At 36.8% G+C, this 21,102-nt stretch overlaps 1 protein-coding gene and 1 long non-coding RNA gene across 9 annotated transcripts in view; one reads left to right on the forward strand and one right to left on the reverse strand.

Moving 5' to 3' along the window:
• The window catches only part of LOC124256186 (DENN domain-containing protein 2C-like), a 67,384-nt gene that overhangs the window by 19,952 nt on the left and 26,330 nt on the right, over positions 1 to 21,102 (reverse strand). For 3 of the 8 annotated variants that reach the window (XM_046690157.1, XM_046690156.1, XM_046690158.1), the window contains 3 exons: positions 14,402 to 14,475; positions 1,792 to 1,929; positions 471 to 482 (listed from right to left, as the gene is read on the reverse strand). In XM_046690157.1, coding sequence (XP_046546113.1) covers positions 471 to 482; positions 1,792 to 1,929; positions 14,402 to 14,475 — 224 coding nt within the window. Of the gene's footprint in view, positions 1 to 470; positions 483 to 1,791; positions 1,930 to 14,401; positions 14,476 to 19,550; positions 21,086 to 21,102 lie in introns of those variants that run through there. The other 5 variants (XM_046690152.1, XM_046690151.1, XM_046690150.1 and 2 more) reach the window with 4 other exon arrangements.
• On the forward strand, positions 13,366 to 20,815 carry LOC124256189. The gene is made up of 3 exons (XR_006892846.1): positions 13,366 to 13,457; positions 18,353 to 18,354; positions 20,805 to 20,815. It is a non-coding gene; the product is annotated as an uncharacterized LOC124256189 (long non-coding RNA).

Below are 21,102 nucleotides of genomic sequence, written 5' to 3' on the forward strand. Positions count from 1 at the left end.
GATACCAAACTCACCATGTTCGTACAAGCAAGCAAGTTGCCATCCTGACCTACTTTGTATGCTCGCTGTTAAAGTGAATAATAATTTCTTTATAAATTTCATGACATTTCTTGCATAATAATAAGAAATCCTTTCCATCAAATCTGCAATGTGCATCAAAATTTTGGCCATTAGAAAATATTTCTGCAGCATAAATTTTGAATCTTGAGGTTTTCTATAAATACCTGGTTAAATTATTTGGCGTGATACATAAAAATTCTGGAATTTATTATTAGTTTTATGACATTTTCCAATGACCTGTGTTGTCACTTTGATACACATAGCATCAGGATACATAATCATCGTCATCATGCAAAAGCCATTGTCCCTTTGTAAAAGCACTGCCTAATGTGATGCCAAAACTCCTTGCTATTAGAGCTGCGCAGAGCTCAAGAGTGTGCAAAATGTATGTAAACAGTCATAAACCTTACCACATCATCCAACTGAAACAAAGTCAAGTCCGGTGTAAGGAGCCATACATTCTTGCAACTGATTGGTCAATATAGCTAACACACTGATTGGTCAATATAGCTAACACACTGATTGGTCAATATAGCTAACACACTGATTGGTCAATATAGCTAACACACTGATTGGTCAATATAGCTAACACACTGATTGGTCAATATAGCTAACACACTGATTGGTCAATATAGCTAACACACTGATTGGTCAATATAGCTAACACACTGATTGGTCAATATAGCTAACACACTGATTGGTCAATATAGCTAACACACTGATTGGTCAATATAGCTAACACACTTATTGGTCAATATAGCTAACACACAGATTGGTCAATATAGCTAACACACTGATTGGTCAATATAGCTAACACACTGATTGGCTGACGAGTGCTAGAAATCAGCAGTGCTAAAATGTGAACAAGCTGCATGAAAGCCACTAAAAAGCTATGGATTATATGTGGGCAATTTAACTTAAATTACAGGAACCATTGTGTTTCTTTTATCGGTCACATATAAGTTACATGATCAATAAGATCATATTATTTTCAATTACTATTTTACAACTCCATTAATGCCCTTTACAGACTATATTTCACAATATACCATCCAACAACAAAGCCTGAACTGTCCGGTAAGAGTGAGCTGGGTTTGATGCAAATGTGAACATAATTCCAGTTATAGTGCAATGTCCATTGCGTGTATGTGTGTGTCTGTGTGTGTGTAAGAGAAAAAGAAGAGAAATTTATTCTTATATGACATTTTCAGACCTAATACATGTTCCTTCATCCTCATTTTATGTTCAATCTTGGTGAGTATTCACAGAGAATAGTGGGGCTTTACATGACTGAGCAACTCCCTCAAGAGATCAGGAATAACTAAATAATTGTTGTAGGCAGAATATACACTGATTGTAAAATTGTACTTTGAGAAGTCCAGAAATAAATTTCGCACATTTAGAGATGAGATCTGTTTGAAGAAATTCAATGTTATTTTTCAAATTGTGTTTAAAAATGTTTCCCCTAAAACTCTAAAACTACTCATGGATGATGGTTTGACGATGAAAAGAGGAGCTCAAGGTTTGCATCCAGCATCCATTTAAGGGTTTCCATCTGGTTATGTAATAATTTCACACAACATAGAGAGTTTCTGATACACTATACTAAAACACAATCTGAAAATGGTGAAAAGAACTGCATGTAAAAACGTGAAAATTTCAAACAGTTAAAACATATCTGCAATGTCAAACTCCAAGTACAAACGATCTCCAACAGAAGAATTCACCCACCGTTTCTGGGAACTTGTGTATGACGTATGGCTTGTATCCCATGCCTGACTTGGGTCGTAGCCCCACGACTAGTGCATACTCGAATAATTGTGGATAAATCCTTGACATAAACTCATTGGTCTTCCTGATGCTCTTTATCTGAAAGAAACAGAAGAAGATAAACATATATAAGTGCAGTGAGTGAGTTTAGTTTTACGCCACACTCGGCAATATTACAGCTATTTGGTGGCGGTGTGTAAATAATTGAGTCTGGACCAGATAATCCAGTGATCAACATCATGAGCATCGATCTACTCAATTGGGATACCACGACATGTGTCAACAAAGTCAGCGAGCCTGACCATCCGATCCCGTTAGTCGCCTCTTACAACAAACATCATGGTAACTGAAGATAAATTCTAACACGGATCTTCACAGGTTATAAGTGAAGTGAAGTAAAATAGAGTGAAATTCAAGGTAATCACACTTTTAATGTGACGTGCATGCACATGTGTGTGGCTGCTAGACCAGACTAATGCTGGTTTTATAGTGCTAGCCGACTGAGATCCCATACAGCAGTTTTAATACTGATACGCTACTCATAATAGTATACTTACTCCAAGCCGACCAATCTTTGTTTTATTACCTTAATCCCAACCACCAGGCTAGGTAACAACAAGTACCAATTTCTACAGTATGCCAGGGATTGAACCACCAGACTTCAGTTTTCGGGCCAGAAACTCTATCCACAATGCAACAGAGGTGATGTACAGACAAACTTTACCCTACTTCGTGGGCACTGCCATCATTTAATGTTCATGAAGTAATCGCTCCAGTAATAATCCTCTTTCCCCCCTTTATTCTATCATTAATAAATATTTCTAATTATCATACTTATCAAACTCCATTACCTACAAGTTGCTCGCTCTCTAAGTATGTCAGCTTGTACATAAACACATAAAGCTGTTTTGATTCTTAAGACTATCAAGCAAATTGTACTTTGTGTGTCATTTTCAAAAAAGAAGCCTAGAAACAAAGGCAACTAATTTTCTTTGAGGAAAACTCAAAAACCAAAAACTCATCAGCTTGCTCTTGAATAAGCTCAATGACATTCAGATTCAAGAAAATAAGTCATGCATCAATTACATCATCTTGTTTTTCCACAAATATTTGAAAATAAACTAAAAAGTGCCTAAAAAGCCTTGCCAATCTGTTATTCCATGTCTGACATGTTTGAAGAGAGTTTTCCCCATGTTAACAAAATCAAACACAAGAGACTATCAAGCACTCTAGCAAGCACATCTTCGCAACAAAGCTCCTCACAGTGATAAATTGTTCCCTTAGCTCTCTCAACCTGGGGTGTTAGCAAGGTGTCACACAGTGGGGTGGAGCTTGCTCAGTAGCTGTCACATGCTCAGACTATTCCTGATTGTAGCACACAGACAATTGTTACTACAGGTGCATGTTGAGTTTATAGCACAGTTTTGTTTGTTACTACCTTTATGAAACCACAAAGTAATTGCCACCCACTGGGACCACAACAGACAGACAGCCTTAACGCACTGTAGCATGAACAATGTCTAGTTGACTCATTGGTCTGGAAGTTGAGACTTGCAAATTAGTGAAAATCTCTACCATTCAATAACAAACATTAATTCTACTACTAAATGGCAAAAACCCAACAGATACCCTTCAATAAGCTACCATATATAACCATAGATAAGTTGAATTTTGAAGACCAAAAAGCAGCCTGTAGAATGGGGTCGGCTTATCTACAGGTAACACTTTCGTCAACCTTTTTTTCTGGTGACCAGTAAAAAAACTACATTGTATTGTTTCGTGTGAACGTACAAGAAAAAACAACTTTAACTTTGTCAGTGAAGACATCAACTTTGCAATGAAACATCACTAGACAAGCTTATTTACCTTTTCAGTTCTAATTTGTTTTTGCTTGGCATTGTATCATATGCAGGGATTAAGATTACTGTGTGTATTTGTCTCTTTTATATAGAGCCGGAAGTAGCAATCAGCTGTGCACATGTTTCCCGGCTTATCTATGAGATCAGTTTATCTACGGTAATATACGGTACCTAAGCAATATGACTGCTAACATTCTGGTATTTACCTGTCACCTGTGATTAGAGGGAGATATACAGCAGTAACCAATACAGCAATAAATAGCTGGTAAACAATTAAAGTTACATATGATCTGAGTGCTTCACATGGAATTGCTCCTCTGCATGAGACAGCATTAAAATAGCTACCATTTTTCAAATGTTTCTGATACTTTTGAAAATATCATAATTTTGAAATACAACAAGAGAAACCATTTTTCAATGAAAAACAATGAAACCTCAGTTATTTCTAATGAGTAAGTGAGTGGGTACAGTCAGAGACCATATACCGGTATATGGTCTCTGGTACAGTTTAACACCACTTTTAGCAATATTCCAGCAATATCATCACGGATATTTCAAATGAAATAAATGCAAAACCATGACAAGAGCCATCATAGTATCCTGACGTTGACAGCCGACTGAGTCACACTGGGTCTGTTATCACAGCCAACACAAATTCCACCACAATACCCAGACAATTCTAGAAAGACAGGACAAAAAGAGGCTTCACCCTAAACCAGCAAAGTCCCCTTAAGACTAATATTAACTTGGATCCATTCAGACCCAGAAGCTTCATCACTGATACCGTACTTGACATATTCTCGTCTCTGGTTCTCATAGAAACAAATGCAGGAAAAATTTGAATACCAAAATGAAATATGGTGGGTCTTGTTTTTGATGTCATGTGCAGCGCCCTGTCATGAATTTACATTTATCACTGGCATGAAGTGTTTAAAGATGATTCTTCAGCCATCAAACACAAAATACAGTAAAAATAATATAGGGATGGTTCTGAGGAGGTTTCGTTACCATTTTCAGCAAGAGGCACACTAAATTAACCTTTAGTTTCATGCTTCATTTTGAATACTGTCAAAAACTCACATGCTCTGGATCAAACGTGTGTCCTTTGCCAGATATACAGTAAAATAGCAATGATGACTTTAAGTAAACATGCTTACCTTATGATACTTAGTTTTTTTAAAATAAATTATAGTGAATCTAAAGAAAATAACCCATTCAGCAAAAGATAAAAAGACAAATTTGATATATTTTCAAGGTAAACATGTACATGCATGGAAGTGCAAACTACATTAAACTGATTCATAGTGAAAATCATAATGCTTGGAAAACCGTTTTCACATTCTTTTACTGATGTTAAGGTCATAAACATCTCATTCATGATTTCATGGAGGAACGAATTTTTTTTTTTAAAAATGCTAATAATATTGACTGACTGAGTGAGTTTGGTTTTACGCCGCTTTTAGCAATATTCCAGCAACATCACGGTGGGGGACACCAGAAATTGGCTTCACACATTGTACCCATGTGGGGATTCGAACCCGGGTCTTCGGCGTGACAAGTCAACACTTTAACCTCTAGGCTACCCCACCGCCCCGCTACAATATTGATGTGTGACGCCTAATCCGGTTCTCCACATAACAAATAAAACATTACTACAGAGATGGAAATTATCCACATACACTTGATAGTAGTAATTAGGGTGTACACTTTGAGATGAACATGTTCCATATGCTATCCTCTTGATAGCTGAAACAGGAAAAGGACGCTTAATGCACCAAATATGGTACATCAACTGTTGTAGAAGTGAAGCTATATAACCCTCTGTCAGCATGTCTCCAAGCCCGCCCTGGAGGGAGGCAATCTACAGTAACTATGTTAAATCAAACAATGTGTCCGCCACAGAAACACCCTAATGTAATTAGCCGTGATAATTAGCAGGGAGGGAAGTAGTATCAGTATTGTGTTATCAGCTGGGGCCAGTCTTCCTGCTGAGTTGACAGATCCTGATAGGGTAAATAAATAAAAGATAGGAATGTATGGTGATGATGCTGGAGAGTCCTCCTATGAAGGGATGGTTGGCACTAATTGCATCTTTAATGTTCCAGAACCTCAGGGGCAGACCAGTCATCAAAGGTACTGCAACTCACTGTTACAGAGTTGCTTCTCTTTGGCATGGGTTTGAATCCCAGTTTGGTTCACTCAATTTGGAAACATCATTTCTGTGTCTGTGAGTGTGATATAAGTTAAAATCTGTTAAATGCATCATTCAACCAAACTCACTTACTCAAATATGTGAGAAAAATATTGATATTTAAGAAATACAGTTCGCTCTAACACCATGTATAGTGTAATAAAGCACACTTTTGCCCTGAACTATTATAGTTAAAGCACGAGGACGCTTGCGTCCGAGTGCTATAATGTTATAATAGTTCAGGGCGAATGTTATATAAGCACATTTGGTATAAACACAGTTAGGGCTGGGATGGGTAACCCAGATACCCGGGACAGACGGGTAATGAGTTCGACCAAGGTACCGGTCTCAATACCCGGACCTGTTATGATCATGTGACTAATAGATAAACAATGCAATATGTTTCTTTCATCTTTCATGATTAAAAGATTGTATTGTCTTTGAAGATTTAGACATATAATGCAGTCACCTGTTTTGAATATAATTCATGGTTAAGATATCGAAAACTCGAAACTGTAGCCTCCTAGATGAAGAATATGTTGCCATTTCTTACAAATTTGATGTTAGGAATTAACATAACGGGTATCTGGGTGGGGTTAGTGTAGTGTAGGATAGTTGGGGGTGGAGTGCCCGTGTAGAAAATTTGGACCCGTCCGAGCCTGAATCACAGTTTACTGTACATAACAGCCATGGAATAGTCATCTCTTATGACTTAAAACTCTGGGTACAGATTCTATCCAGGTCCCTATGGAAATTGGGAAATTGGCATACACTCACAGCCATGAACATGTGATGTCAAAGAAAAATAATTATTCTGAAACACAAGGCTACTGAAAACATCCTGGCTAACATTGCTTTGCAAGATAGAGAAGTTGTCCGGTTTTATGACCCAATGAAACACACATTAATAGAGGGAAATGGTTTTTTTATATGAATGTCATAGAAGGTAACGTAAAATAATCATCTTGCCCAAATAACTAACTCTCATTTATTTTCTTTAATAATTTGAATAGGTGACAGTCTGACTGATGATCACTCCACATCAGAGTGACCCCATGTTTCTTGTTCGACCAACTAGTGTGACTAAGACCCATCATTCATATCACTCATGACATTTGCTTTACAACTTTTATTGATTAGGATCCTCAAAACATCTGATGCTCTGTATGGCATTCCAAAAATCGCCTGTTCCGTAAAGGCAGATCCTATTTACACTTGGCAAGGCCTGGACTGTGATGTTGGGGCCACAGAAAAACAGCAACAATTAACAAGATCAAGAGATTATTGATTTTTACCAAAAGCAGCTTTTAGGGAATTAGCAGCACCACTCTTGAATGCCAGCACACAAAATCCACTAGAGTCTGTGTACAGATTTAGAATAATGAAAACAGTGGTCAGGAAAGGGGTTTTCATCATCACATATCATCATGATACAGACTGTGATTGGACAAACACAGCAGTGATTGAAAATATTGATAGTCTCATGAATCACAGGCACGATCCGACACTAATTGAAACCTGTAGAAAACGGAATTTCTATTCCCACAGTTTTAATGAAACGTTAAGCTCGGGTAGTTTTTAAACTTCTGCACTGCTTAAAATTAATTCATATCTGTTCAGTCATACAAAAGGAAAGTTGCAAGAAAAATTGACTCAATTGATAGAAAGAGATCTGATACTTTGATTTTATTTGTTTAGCATTTAAGCATTTAGAAAAGAAAAATGGTGTCAAACCCTATAAAGTTTACTTAGTTTGTAGTCCCAATCTTTATCTATTATGATAATCTTTTATCTATTATGATAATCTTTATCTATTATGATAATCTTTATCAAGATGTTGACAGCATTGATATTGAAATGTCATTTCAGACAAATATTTCCTTCCTCAAGCGATTCTGCTTTCTGAGACAACATACTGTTTATTTGTTTATATAATGAATGAAATATGTAATTTAAGTTTTGAAAATAGCAAACATGTGTTCTGCTACTTTCAGCAAGTGTTTGACTTTCAGAGTAAACTTGACCTAAAAACGATTAATGTGCAGTTTTACCATGTTTACAAATCATAAGTGTCAGCCTGCAATCTTCACCACTCTGAAACTCAAGTATAATCCTGTTCATTCAGTAAACTCAGCTCATTATGTACAAAAATTGATCAGGGTTTAACCTCGACTCACAAACATGGGAGTCCTGGGACTCCCAATTATTAGTTTTAAGGGTCCTTCAGATGACAATATCACTGTCCTGTGAAGTAACAGGGAGTATATATACTGGGACTCTCTATTATCGCGGGACGCGAAAACATCGTGAAAGCAGAAACACCACGCCCCGCATCGGCTGTTTACATATGCAAATTACGTAAAATATATTTATCGCTCTTGAAAAAGTCATTCATTTCATTAGAATGTGATTTCTAATCGCAGAAATATTAAAGTATTCATCTTTTCAGTAAGTTCTAGAACATTTTGAAACTAGTATGACACCTACTGCCATTACATCTAGCATAAATCAAAACTTACTTCGTCAAGAGTAATTCTGCGACAACTATAAGGACATTTGCATTTTTCCGTGATACAAATATAACAGGAAGTGACGTATTATGCAACTTCACTCTACACACGGCATCAACTTGTATGGAACGTTTTAAGGTGGAAAACAAAATTTTGTAACGTCATTGTTACCTTGTATCCAAATGAACAGAAGTTTCAGATGTTTGGGTTAAAAACATGATGATATTACTAATGTGAATGAAATTCCTAAATATTTTTTAATGATCAAACTATTTAGATTCCTTACTTGTCTTAGTAAACGTTTCACAGTGTCATCTGCTTGTACCGCGTGCCATAGTAAAAAAAATAGCAATACCGCGATAATAGAGAGTTGCTTCAATTTCCGGGTCAAACGAGACAATCGGGATTGTCGCAATGGTATTAAACGGGTTGTGACTATGTGTCACATTATTTGTGACAGAAATGAAGATTAAACATCAGTCAACTGAAAATATATATAAAATGCTAAATGTCAGTAGCCGTTCATAATCCCAATGGCGACAACATTAACTACCGCAATAATAGAGGGTCCCATGATAATAAGAGAAATGTATGTTTTGATAATTTCTTTAGAGCCTGGAATGAATCATTGACATGTGGACTGATGCTCTGAAAAGAAACAACTTAGCAAAGTCATAGATGTGTATTGGGTACAATGAACAATATCGTGCATCCCTCTGGATGCAGTGAATTGTTTTTCTGCATCCATTCTCAAATAGTAACATTTGTGCATGGTGGATGCACATTTACGTGTTACGCAAAACCCTGAACAGATATTTATAGTTTTGGGCAGTGACTGAATAGTTGTCAAATACGCAGTTTTCATCTTCTAACACTATAAAAATTAAAATTAATCTGTATGCAATATAAATTTAAATCAGGGAAAATTCCTTTCTTCGTTTGAAAAAAGATCATCAATAATAATTATTCAGAATTTTAAATGATCTAACATAACCATATAACTCTATCCTTATCTTGAAGCACGAAGAACCATTACCAAGACATCCTTTCTTTTGTTAGCAACTCTTTTCTCGAGTTCCTTGATGATGTATTTGACACAAAAACTCGGACCACAAAAACAGAAACTATCAGATTCCAGTTCCCCGGAGATGCAATGTGTTATCCATCAAACATGCAACTCCTAAAACCAGTTTTATGCCAGAGGCACCAAACTTTAGTCTGTAAAATTCTTGTCCATGTTAAATCACAAAAATCAATAACACAAGATGGACATGCAGTAGAATTTTGAGCATGGTCAAACACTGGATGGTCCCTCTGCCAAACGTTCACTAATCACTCCCTCGGGTTATTTCTGCAGATGCATTCTGGGTCTAATTGGTACCAGGAAGTATTTTAAGAATGACACATGTGACAGACGGTCTCCATCTGCATCTTGCAAAACCTCATTTGTCGTTTTTTTTATGACACAGTAAATGCTTTCTACCATTAGAATATCAATAACAAATTCTACTGGTGATATATCTTGTTCGATATCAGTAACAAGACAAGACGATAAAGTGCCATCATTATTAACGTGATCATTCTTAGAGATGTTTCATGACTCATTATTTCACTTAATACACTAAATGAGGCCATTTATTCCGGTTTATAAAATGGCCGAAATTTGAGGATTGACCATGAGGCCTTTTAATGAGCAACACATCAATTAAACTTCAAGGTATTTTCTAAGACCTGTTCACAGACAGAAATAAAGATTCCACCAAAAAATGTGTGACAGTGACCTCACTTGGCCTTGTAGAGGCTTCTACACCTTCAAAAGCAGAGTTCTTTAGTTGGTAAAAATGACTCACCAGTAAAAAAAATATAGCAAAAAGCACAATTATGGCAAGATGGAATTTCAGAGAGATCAGACACTTCCTGTCACTAAAACATGATGGCGGATACACTGAATCAATACTTAATTAGAAACGGAAGGAAATTGCAATTAAATTGAATTCATGAAGAAATCTACATTAACTCATTTCAAACATTTCATACCTCAATTAATTTCTTTGTCAAAGTATATATACTTGTGTGCATAAATTAAGCACCTACCTATATTTTTATCAATTAATTTTGTCTGAAAAGAAATTCTAAACTCTCTCCAAACAATAACCGTTATAATTTGATAGAGCAAGCATTTAAGATTTCAAGAAGGAAAACATCATTGAAATTACCATGTATTTTAATTAGGATAATTGCCTATATTTAAAATAGGTGTTTTTCTGTCCTTAAACAAGTTACCTTATTTTGAAAAGTGAGAGTAATAATTGATTGTTGTGTGGCCTATAAATTCATTATTTATTGTGAATGGATGAAAGTTTGTAAACTAAGATTTAGGAAAAGTTACAGTCAAACTAAAAAGAAGTAAAATTTTACAATGCAGTAAAAGTTGCTTTACAAAGAAAACAAACAGATTTTAGCTGTAATTATCAGTACACGGCAAGGAGAAGTGGTTATTCATTACAATAAAGTCAAAATCATAAAAAAAATTATTCCAAAATCTTATTAATGTGTCCTTTTTCAATTTTTGTCAATTAGCAATCTGAATTGTTGGAAAAAGGTCTGAATCTTTGACATTCGGGTTCTTCCTGATTATGCATAATTAAAGCTTACTTGATGTGTAAATGTCATCATGGTATATAACAGAATTGTTATTTTAGTCAAAACTTAATTTAATTGTGTAGTTTGAGCAGGAGAGGAATAGTTATTTTGGGAACAAATTCAGTCCCATCACATTTTCATCAACATATTCTTTCATAACGGATAGAATAGGTTATGGTATTTGTAAAACTGTCAGTGGATAAAGCTTCTTTAACTACAGGTTGATTAAATTGATGGCTATACCCTAACTTTTCTGAAGCATCACATCTTATTTTCAAAATAGGGTGGTGCATAATTAATGCACAGGTGTATATATTTACTTCCAACTACAAGATAAACAAAACATAATTGTGTCACTAATTTAATGACCATTGGGTTTGGTTGGGGTTTGGTGAGATCTGGCTCTTCATAGCATACAAGCGAGTCCGATAATTCTGGCGCAGCTGCAATAGCGTACTTCCGTATCGAAGGTAAACATCGTCTGCTACCACATTTACGCTTGAAATCGGGACATTTCTACAAGGGACTGGCTCTTAATCACTAAAGGTAAGCAAATAACAGTAATTGACAGGTAAATTGACAGTTTTATGAAAATTTGTTTTCTTCAGACTTTCAAACCTTTTTCTTCATTATTCATAATTGGATTTAATATGAAACACTCTTCCTTACATTGATGAAGTGATTTTTGAAAATAATCTGGCCCTAATACGCTTCCATACTTCGGATCTCCAACTGGATGTTATGCGCATTAGTTGCTGTTCAGAATTACCGGACAGCAAGCGATGTCATCAGAACGCCGGTAATGTCAACCGTATGGCATAATGCAACATTAGAATCTTAAGATGTTAGTTGCCGTGTTGCGATCGATGTGCTTAGGTGCATGGAATTACCGGACGGCATCGTATATGTATGTAGCAAAATGTTAAATTTTTTGTTTTTTTGTAACACCACACTAAGATTTTTACAGGCTATATCATGATGGCATGGACCAGACAATCTAACGATTAATATTACAGTTACATAACTAGGGTTATAACAAATACAAACATATTGAAATGATATAATGAACTATTCTTTTGGTCTTGTCGACTTACTGTAGATTATAGTTGAAATGCATATAATGAACTACTGTTATAACAAAGTAAAATGACTGGTCCCTTTGAGTTTGATAAAACGTTTGTTTACCAACCATCCATGTCACGGTGGTACAATGACAAGCAATCAGAAGGCAAAGATCAAATATGTCACAAAGCCTGACCACCTGTTAAGTCGTCTATATTGATAGCCTAAGTTGCTATGGAACTCTTCTAACCTACATTATAGATAAAATACATGAAACGGCCCTCCCATTATCCCCGCTGCAAATGATATTGGACCGATCAACCTTAAGGATGGGCCACTATCAGTTCTGTTATCAAGTGATGTCTTAGTGGGTGCGTGGGCTTACACTTCATTCGACATTGGCTTTGAACTGGCAGATATTCTGGGTCAAACAAGTCAAAGCAACCTGAATTCCCGCTTTAAATAGCGATAATAGTGGTTTTCTTGTTGGTGCTAACCTTAACATTTGCACGATTAAGGCTGTTGATGGACCAAAACCGAACACAGACATAGTTTGACATGTTGCAGGCTATGGTCTTGTCAAAGGCCAAGGTTGAATATCGTCACTTTCTGTTGTGACGTCACTTGAATTGTTCGATGACGTAATTGCATTCAGTCAGTCAACCCCGTCAGAGGTTGGTTTTGAGCAAACTTACAGTCAAATTCCTTCATTGTTTCCTTTTTCTTTTCAACACATATTCCATGTATTTTAGCAATAATAACGGTAATGCTATTTTTTAGGGCATTATCATTTGCAGAAGCCCTCTGTCTTTTTCAACTGCCCTCCTTCGTCGGGCAGTTAATGGAACACCGCAGGCTTCTGCAAATGATAATGCCCTAAAAAATAGCATTACCCTTATAATAACCATAAGATTCAAGGAAAAAGTGATTGAGATGGATCATCAGAATGCTATCTGCAGTATGACATTTTAGTGACCTCATGGCTTAAGCCAATAAAGTAAGGCATCATTTAGAGCAGGTAATGCTAAGCCATTAGGCTGTGGAGTTTTGGGAGCCACTTTTTCAGCCAGAAGACCCTGTAGTCTCCATTAAAACACTAAAGGCCAGTCGCTAAACTTGATCACTATAGAGTGAAAGGAAGGTAGCCACATTACATGGGTTTACGGACGGTGGCGTAGCCTAGTGGGTAAAGCGTTCACTGGTCACGCCAAAGACACGGGTTCGATTCCCCACATGGGTACAATGTGCAGGGTTTTACACAGACTTTGAAAAATGAGAGTCATGGTGACCCACAGTATTTATTTTGGGGAGTCCTTTTCAATATCTGGGAGTCATGAAAATTTTAGCGTAATATTTATGTGTGTATATCAAAAAGCAAGAATTTTACAAAGATTTTATTGTTTTGTGTTGTATTGTCATTTATATGTTAGTTAATAAATAGTATCTTTTTCACTGTTCAGTTCAGTCATAACAAACTCCAGTATACTGAACAAATAATCAGGCTTGGGATTTATTCACTGTAACATACAGTTATTAACATGAATTGAAAGAAATATCTAAATTAATATGAAGACCTCACGAAAGCTATCATTGTTTGCCTATCAAATCAATTTTATTGACCCTGAACTGAATTCTGAGGGTCACTCATAAAAGTTAGGTCAAGCCTGAAATACGCAGGAATTAGGCATCATGTAAAACCCTGAATATGTGATGCCTATTTCTGGTGTCTTACATTTTCATCGTGGAAACTGGCTAACTGTTTAATGAATTAAGCATGTGTTTAGGAATCACAATCAAAACATGCATCAATCCAATCGGCAAGTTTGACCATGTTATCAGGTTAGTCATCTCTTATGACAAGTATAGGTTGCTGAAGGCCAATTCTATACCGGGTCTTCACACGTCTGATGCTATCAGAGAAAAATGACGTGGTCTCAGACAAGTCCCAGATCCTAACCCACTAATCCCACTTGGACAAAAGGAAGTTCTTGGGGACATATTCTGATCATTTGGATGCATAAGGGTGCTTTCATGACATCATTCAGAAAGAATGGGCCCTGAGCATGATTTACGGCCTACATAATAATGTTTCCTTAATGTTGTTTGTTTGTTTGTCGTGCAGAACTCTATTCAGCATTTTCAAGCTATATTTCATCTGTAAATAATCAAGTCTCCACAAGACCAAGCCTGACTTGATCCAATCGGTCATTTCTCACAAGCATGAGTTGAGGTAGACCTAGATTCTTGCCCAGAATCCAGGAAGGTGCTTAACAATATATGAAAAAAGCTGTGATTGAAAAACTCACTGTTTTGGCCTTGACACTGCTGACATACTCCACCCGACGCTGAATCTCAGACACATCCACAAAGTCGGAGTCAACTGTCAAAAAAACATGTAATTTTCTTACTGTACATGTAAGCAGTTAATAATGTACATGTAGTTAATTGTCCACTTTGAGGTACAGAAGCATCCAAGATCAGTAGAAAAAGAAATTTATATCTCACAATATTTAAAAAAAACCACCAACAACTCCAAATCAAGAACACAATAACATTTCAGGTACTGAAGCTCACCTTCAATGAGTGAGTGAGTGAGTTTACTTTTACCCGGATTTTAGCAATATTCCAGCAACATCACGGCAGGGGACACCAGAAATGGACTTCACACATTGTACCCATGTTGGCAATCGAACCTGGGTCTTCAGCGTGACAAGCAAATTTATTGACTACACTGGACAACAGAAATAGTCTGTCAAACATGTATTGATTGTAATAGATTTATGGCAGGAAAGCTTGTTAAATGGAGAGGTCCATAAATCATATAATCATAATAATTTAATAATTGCATTTAAATATCGCATCATTCACTAGTAAATGTTCTGTGCGCTTAAGATGGAAATTGACACTTGAAAAGAAATATTTTGAGGCCAGTCTTAAAAGATGTTAGAGACTCGCTGGTTTTGAGTTACAACAAGACTGACAAGGAAACAAAATTATGTGGGAAATTCTATCACGTGGGTTCAGTTTAATACAGGGGGTTGGGGGGGGGTTGTGGGGGGTGTGTGTGTTTGTAGCCTAGTGGTTAAAGCGTTCGATTGTCAACTGAATACCTGGGTTTGATTCCCCACATTGGTACAATGCGTGAAGCCCATTTCTGGTGTCCCCCCGCCGTGATATTGCTGGAATATTGGTAAAAGTGGCGTAAAACTAAACTCACTCACTCAGTTTAACACAAAATGTATCCTACTTTCAATATGTGTATCTGAATGCCCATTCCCCAAAGAGATTACAGTGCTATGATGATCCAATAATCACTCTGTGGAATGGTTTCCAGTGTTACAACATCTATGCTGGGCTGACTACTTCAAAGGATAAAGCCAGGCTCTCTAGGTTTACAAAATTGTTCATGGAACATACGGGATGTTAGAATTTCCTTTGTTCTTCAGTGTTTGTGCTGCCGAGAGAGCAGCATTAGATAGTTTATCCTGTAGGTCTAGCAGCCTCATATACATGCTGTATAGTCTTAAACTTGATTTTAGTTTATTATAACCATGGTTTGTTACATGCATTTGGACTCAAACATGCAGCAGTTGACTGGGACCAAAGAACAGTTCATTATATCTATCAGAATGTTCACTATATCTATCAGTATGTTCATCATATCTATCAGTATGTTCATCATATCTATCAGTATGTTCATTATATCTATCAGTATGTTCACTATATCTATCAGTATGTTCATCATATCTATCAGTATGTTCATCATATCTATCAATATGTTCATTATATCTATCAGTATGTCCATCATATCTATCAGTATGTTCATCATATCTATCAGTATGTTCATCATATCTATCAGTATGTTCATCATATCTATCAGCATGTTCATTATATCTATCAGTATGTTCATCATATCTATCAGTATGTTCATCATATCTATCAGTATGTTCATCATATCTATCAGTATGTTCATTATATCTATCAGTATGTTCATCATATCTATCAGTATGTTCATCATATCTATCAGCATGTTCATCATATCTATCGGTATGTTCATCATATCCACCAGTATGTTCATCATATCTATCACTATGTTCATCATATCTATCAGTATATTCATCATATCTATCAGTATGTTCATCATATCTATCAGTATGTTCATCATATCTATCAGTATGTTCATTATATCTATCAGTATGTTCATTATATCTATCAGTATGTTCATCATATCTATCAGCATGTTCATCATATCTATCGGTATGTTCATCATATCCCCCAGTATGTTCATCATATCTATCACTATGTTCATCATATCTATCAGTATGTTCATCATATCTATCAGCATGTTCATCATATCTATCGGTATGTTCATTATATCTATCAGTATGTTCATCATATCTATCAGTATGTTCATCATAAGCATAGTTTACTGTATTCATCAATCACTTCATCCCATGTGTTCATGAATACAAATTCTATATACAAGATGATCCCTCAGAGATTCTTACCACTCAGTTTGCCTTTTGCACCCAACAGAATCCATTTTGGCACATGGTCAAGTCAGGTTATTTTGTCACAGACATTATATATATACACAGATGTTATAAGCTGTTCACTGGTCATGAGGGGGACATGAGCTGATGTACCCTCTAAGTTTGTTTATGTTCCCTGAGCTCGAAAATAACAGAAGATCGCTCAGGCAATCAGAAAACGACATTTATGTGTGAGGCAAGATAAATATAGATATAAATAGTGTAAGAAAAAATAAACCCCAATAGTGTAAGAAAAAATAAACCCCAACGCTAATTGTTTAAATCATTAATGGGATCCATCATGCTTAAGGTCCAAATGATGCTTACATTATTGCACTAGGTATTTAAATGTCTATGTTCGTGTTCCTGTTCCTGTTTAATCAAGAAGTGTTATGGCAGTCATAAGACTGGTGTCATGGACAAGGGAATTCAATTGAGAAATATTTAGACCTTGTGAATCTCTACCCTTGAACACAACAGACAATTCAACGGTAACATATCAACAAAATCTGTGAAAGTGTAATATTGGATTATCTGGTCAATCAACAACTCACTTGAATGATTTGCTTACAGGCCATTAACGCATGGTAGGTGTATACAGCAACAAATCCTTACTTTATATGTAAATGATTGCCAGGTACTACTCAGGGGCAGGAGATGCTCCCCCTTGTCATTAACACTTGGTGTCATCACAGACCAACACATGGTATTGTGACATCACAGTCAGAGATATCCCTATTTTGACTAACCCAGGGTATTGTGACATCACAGTCAGAGATATCCCTGCTTTGACTAACACAGGGTATTGGGACGTCACAGCCTAAAACATCCCTGCTTTGACTAACCCAGGGTATTGGGACGTCAAAGTCAGAGATATCCCTGCTTTGACTAACCCAGGGTATTGGGACGTCACAGACAAAAACATATGTGCTTTGACTAACACAGTGTATTGTGACATCACATTCTAAGACATACCTGCTTAGACTAACCCAGGGTATTGGGACGTCACAGTCAGATATATCCCTGCTTTGACTAACACAGTGTATTGTGACATCACAGTCTAAGACATACCTGCTTAGACTAACACAGGGTATTGTGACATCACAGCCTAAGACATACCTGCTTAGACTAACACAGGGTATTGTGACATCACAGTCTAAGACATACCTGCTTAGACTAACACAGGGTATTGTGACATCACAGCCTAAGACATACCTGCTTAGACTAACACAGGGTATTGTGACATCACAGTCTAAGACATACCTGCTTAGACTAACACAGGGTATTGTGACATCACAGCCTAAGACATACCTGCTTAGACTAACACAGGGTATTGTGACATCACAGTCTAAGACATACCTGCTTAGACTAACACAGGGTAGACATCACAGCCAGGGGAGATTGTGACATCACAGTCTAAGACATACCTGCTTAGACTAACACAGGGTAGACATTGTGACATCACAGTCTAAGACATACCATCACAGTCTATACATACCGTCTATAAGCCTATAAGCCCGAATTTTGAGGACCAAAAAAAGCAGTCTGTAGAAGGGGGTCGTCTTATCCATGGGTTACGCTTTCGTCAAACTTTTTTCCAGGGGTAAGAAAACAACATCGTATCACTTCGTGTGAACAAACAACAGAAGACGACTTTGTCAGTAGAGACGTCAAATTTGCAATTAATTATCACTAGACAAGATTATTTACCTTTTAAGTTATAAGTTGTTTTTGCTGGGCATTGTATTATTTGCAGGGATTAAGATTACCGTGTGTATCTGAGCCGGAAATAGCAATCAGCTGTGCACATGTTTCCCGGCGATCAAGTTCAAACATGCACAATAATATAACGGGACGAATTCTGACGCAGTCATCAGTAAAATATAATACAGAATACTATTATTTAACCCAAAGAAATATATCCTGGCATTGTGTAATTTTAAATACAGTTTTTGCTCCATAAATTAATTAAGATTAAGATTACCGTGTGTATTTGAGCCGGAAATAGCAATCAGCAGCGAACAAGTTCAAACATGCACAATAATATAACGGGACGAATTCTGACGCAGTCGTCAGTAAAATATAATACAGAGAACTATTATTTAACCCAAAGAAATATAACCTAGTATTGTGTAATTTTAATTACAGTTTTTATGTAAAATATATATAATCAACACTAACGTTATACGGACCCTCATGAACGTGGTAGGCAGAAGTTGTACGCACATGAAATGGGGTAAAATACGGAAGCCATTTAAATTCACACATTTTTACCGATGTTACTGTAAACTACCAGTCAATGGAAAATGAGGTGGTAATCAGTTCGTGATTGTTGAATGGGGCAAAGTTTGTTGCTACAATAAATATGATATTTAGAGAAACAAAATATATTATGCATTTTCTGTCAACTACACTTCATTTCGATCCGTGAGTAGACGCAATATAGATCTATATGATTGTGAATTCTTTGAATAATGTGGACCAAAGTTATAATTATTGGTAACTGCCAGTTGTCTGTGGTCTGTGTTTGCCGCGATTAGGACCCCATCGCGGGGGATCGACTTATGCATGAAACATACCATTTTGACACTGAGTTTAAGGGTCAAGTTTGGGGGTCGTCTTATCCATGGGGTCGTCGTATAGACGGTAATATACGGTACCTGCTTAGAATAACACAGGGTATTGTGACATCACAGTCTAAGACATACCTGCTTAGACTAACACAGGATATTGTGACGTCACAGCCACTGACATCCCTGGAATTCAGGAAGGATAGGTGGCATTTTCAGCTGACAACCATTTTCACCATGGGGTAGATTGGCAACTCTGTCACACATCATTTCTGGACAAAATCTGGGAACATTAATATTGTTTCAAACTATGCACACACACGGTACAGTAACAGCCATACTGTTGAACTCACCTAAACTTTCTTGCCCATACTGTTGCTTCTCAAAGTCTGTGATTTGGTAAGGTATATCATAAATATGGTTACTCCAATTATTCTTTGCCAAAAGAGCATTACTGCCTAATGACCCTGATCTTTGTTCTTTATAAAACACCCTCTGATATGTCCCATCTGTGTTGTCGATGACACCATGATCTGTGTCTGGACCTTTTGATTTTATAGTTTCATATACATGTACTCCTTCTTCCACTTTGTCAAGAATTGGTTCACTCATGGAACGACTCAAAGGAAGGCCAACCTCATCATCCAAACCAACATCTTCAGGATCATCCACAGAAACATAGAACTTACTCCGAGATGATTTCTTTTTCACTTTCTTCTTCAATGTGTCAGATCCAAATGTTTCTGAAAGACTGGATTTACTACTTTGAGGTGTCCAGGTATTGCTGCGTTGGTCCCTATGTTTGCCATGCAAAACATTGGAATTGATGTCAACATAACTTGAATGCTTCAACTCTTTGCTTGGTTCCCTGTGACCGTTTCCTGAGCTTAAATACTCTTCACTACCGTCTGAGATATATGCATCCTTATTCCCTTCAAGAGATCTTCTATCTACCACAGTCAACTCATTAGATCTTTGATCTTCATTAGTCCTTATATGAGATCTTTGATCCTCCATATTCCAATCATTAGATCTATGGTCTATCTTATCCCAATCTTTAACTCTTCGATCTACCTTAGTTTTGTCATCAGGTCTTCGATCTACCTTAGTCCAATCATTAGACCTTTGATCTAACTTAGCATAGTCATTAGAACTTCGATGAACCTTAGTTTCTTCATGAGACTTTAGATCTACCTTGGTCCAATCATTAGTTTTTTATCTGCCTTAGTTCCTTCATGAGATCTTCGATCAACCTTAGTTCCTTCATGAGATCTTCGATCTACCTTAGTTTCCTCATGAGATCTTCGATCTAGCTTAGTCCAATCATTTGTTCTTTGATCAAACTTAGTTCCTTCATGAGATCTTCGATCAGCTGCTGTCTGTGACACATACTTATCGACAGTGGATTCTCCACTGAATCTCTCCAATATACCTGGACGGGCAGGTTTAAGGTCTCTTTCTCCTGTAATTTCATGATTTTGCTTTTTCAGGATTGTTGAATTGTTGTTGACTGAAATTTCATTGAACTTCTCCCATGTTTTTATCTTCTGCTGCACACTAACATCTCCAAACAGAGACTTCCGTCTTGTCCTGTACTTTGGCTATAGGAATCATTCTCCGAAATATCTATCAAATTTGAAGTTGAAAAGCTTTTTATTTGTGACTTCAATTTACCACTTCCCCCTGACTCCATTTTTGCAACAATTTCACTGACATTTGTCGTCTTTGCAAAACCATTTCTAAATTGTTTAGAAACTGACTCGGTACCCTGGGTAGACACTGCACCTCTACCCCAGGGAGACACTGTTTCTGTACCTCGGGGAGATACTGTCCCACTAACTCGGGTAGACACTGCTCCTCTACCCCAGGGAGACACTGTGTCTGTACCTCGGGGAGACACTGTAC

The sequence above is a fragment of the Haliotis rubra genome, unplaced genomic scaffold, assembly GCF_003918875.1.
Source record: "Haliotis rubra isolate DU_JTF1 unplaced genomic scaffold, ASM391887v1 Scf62, whole genome shotgun sequence".
In the NCBI taxonomy this organism is placed as follows: domain Eukaryota; kingdom Metazoa; phylum Mollusca; class Gastropoda; order Lepetellida; family Haliotidae; genus Haliotis; species Haliotis rubra.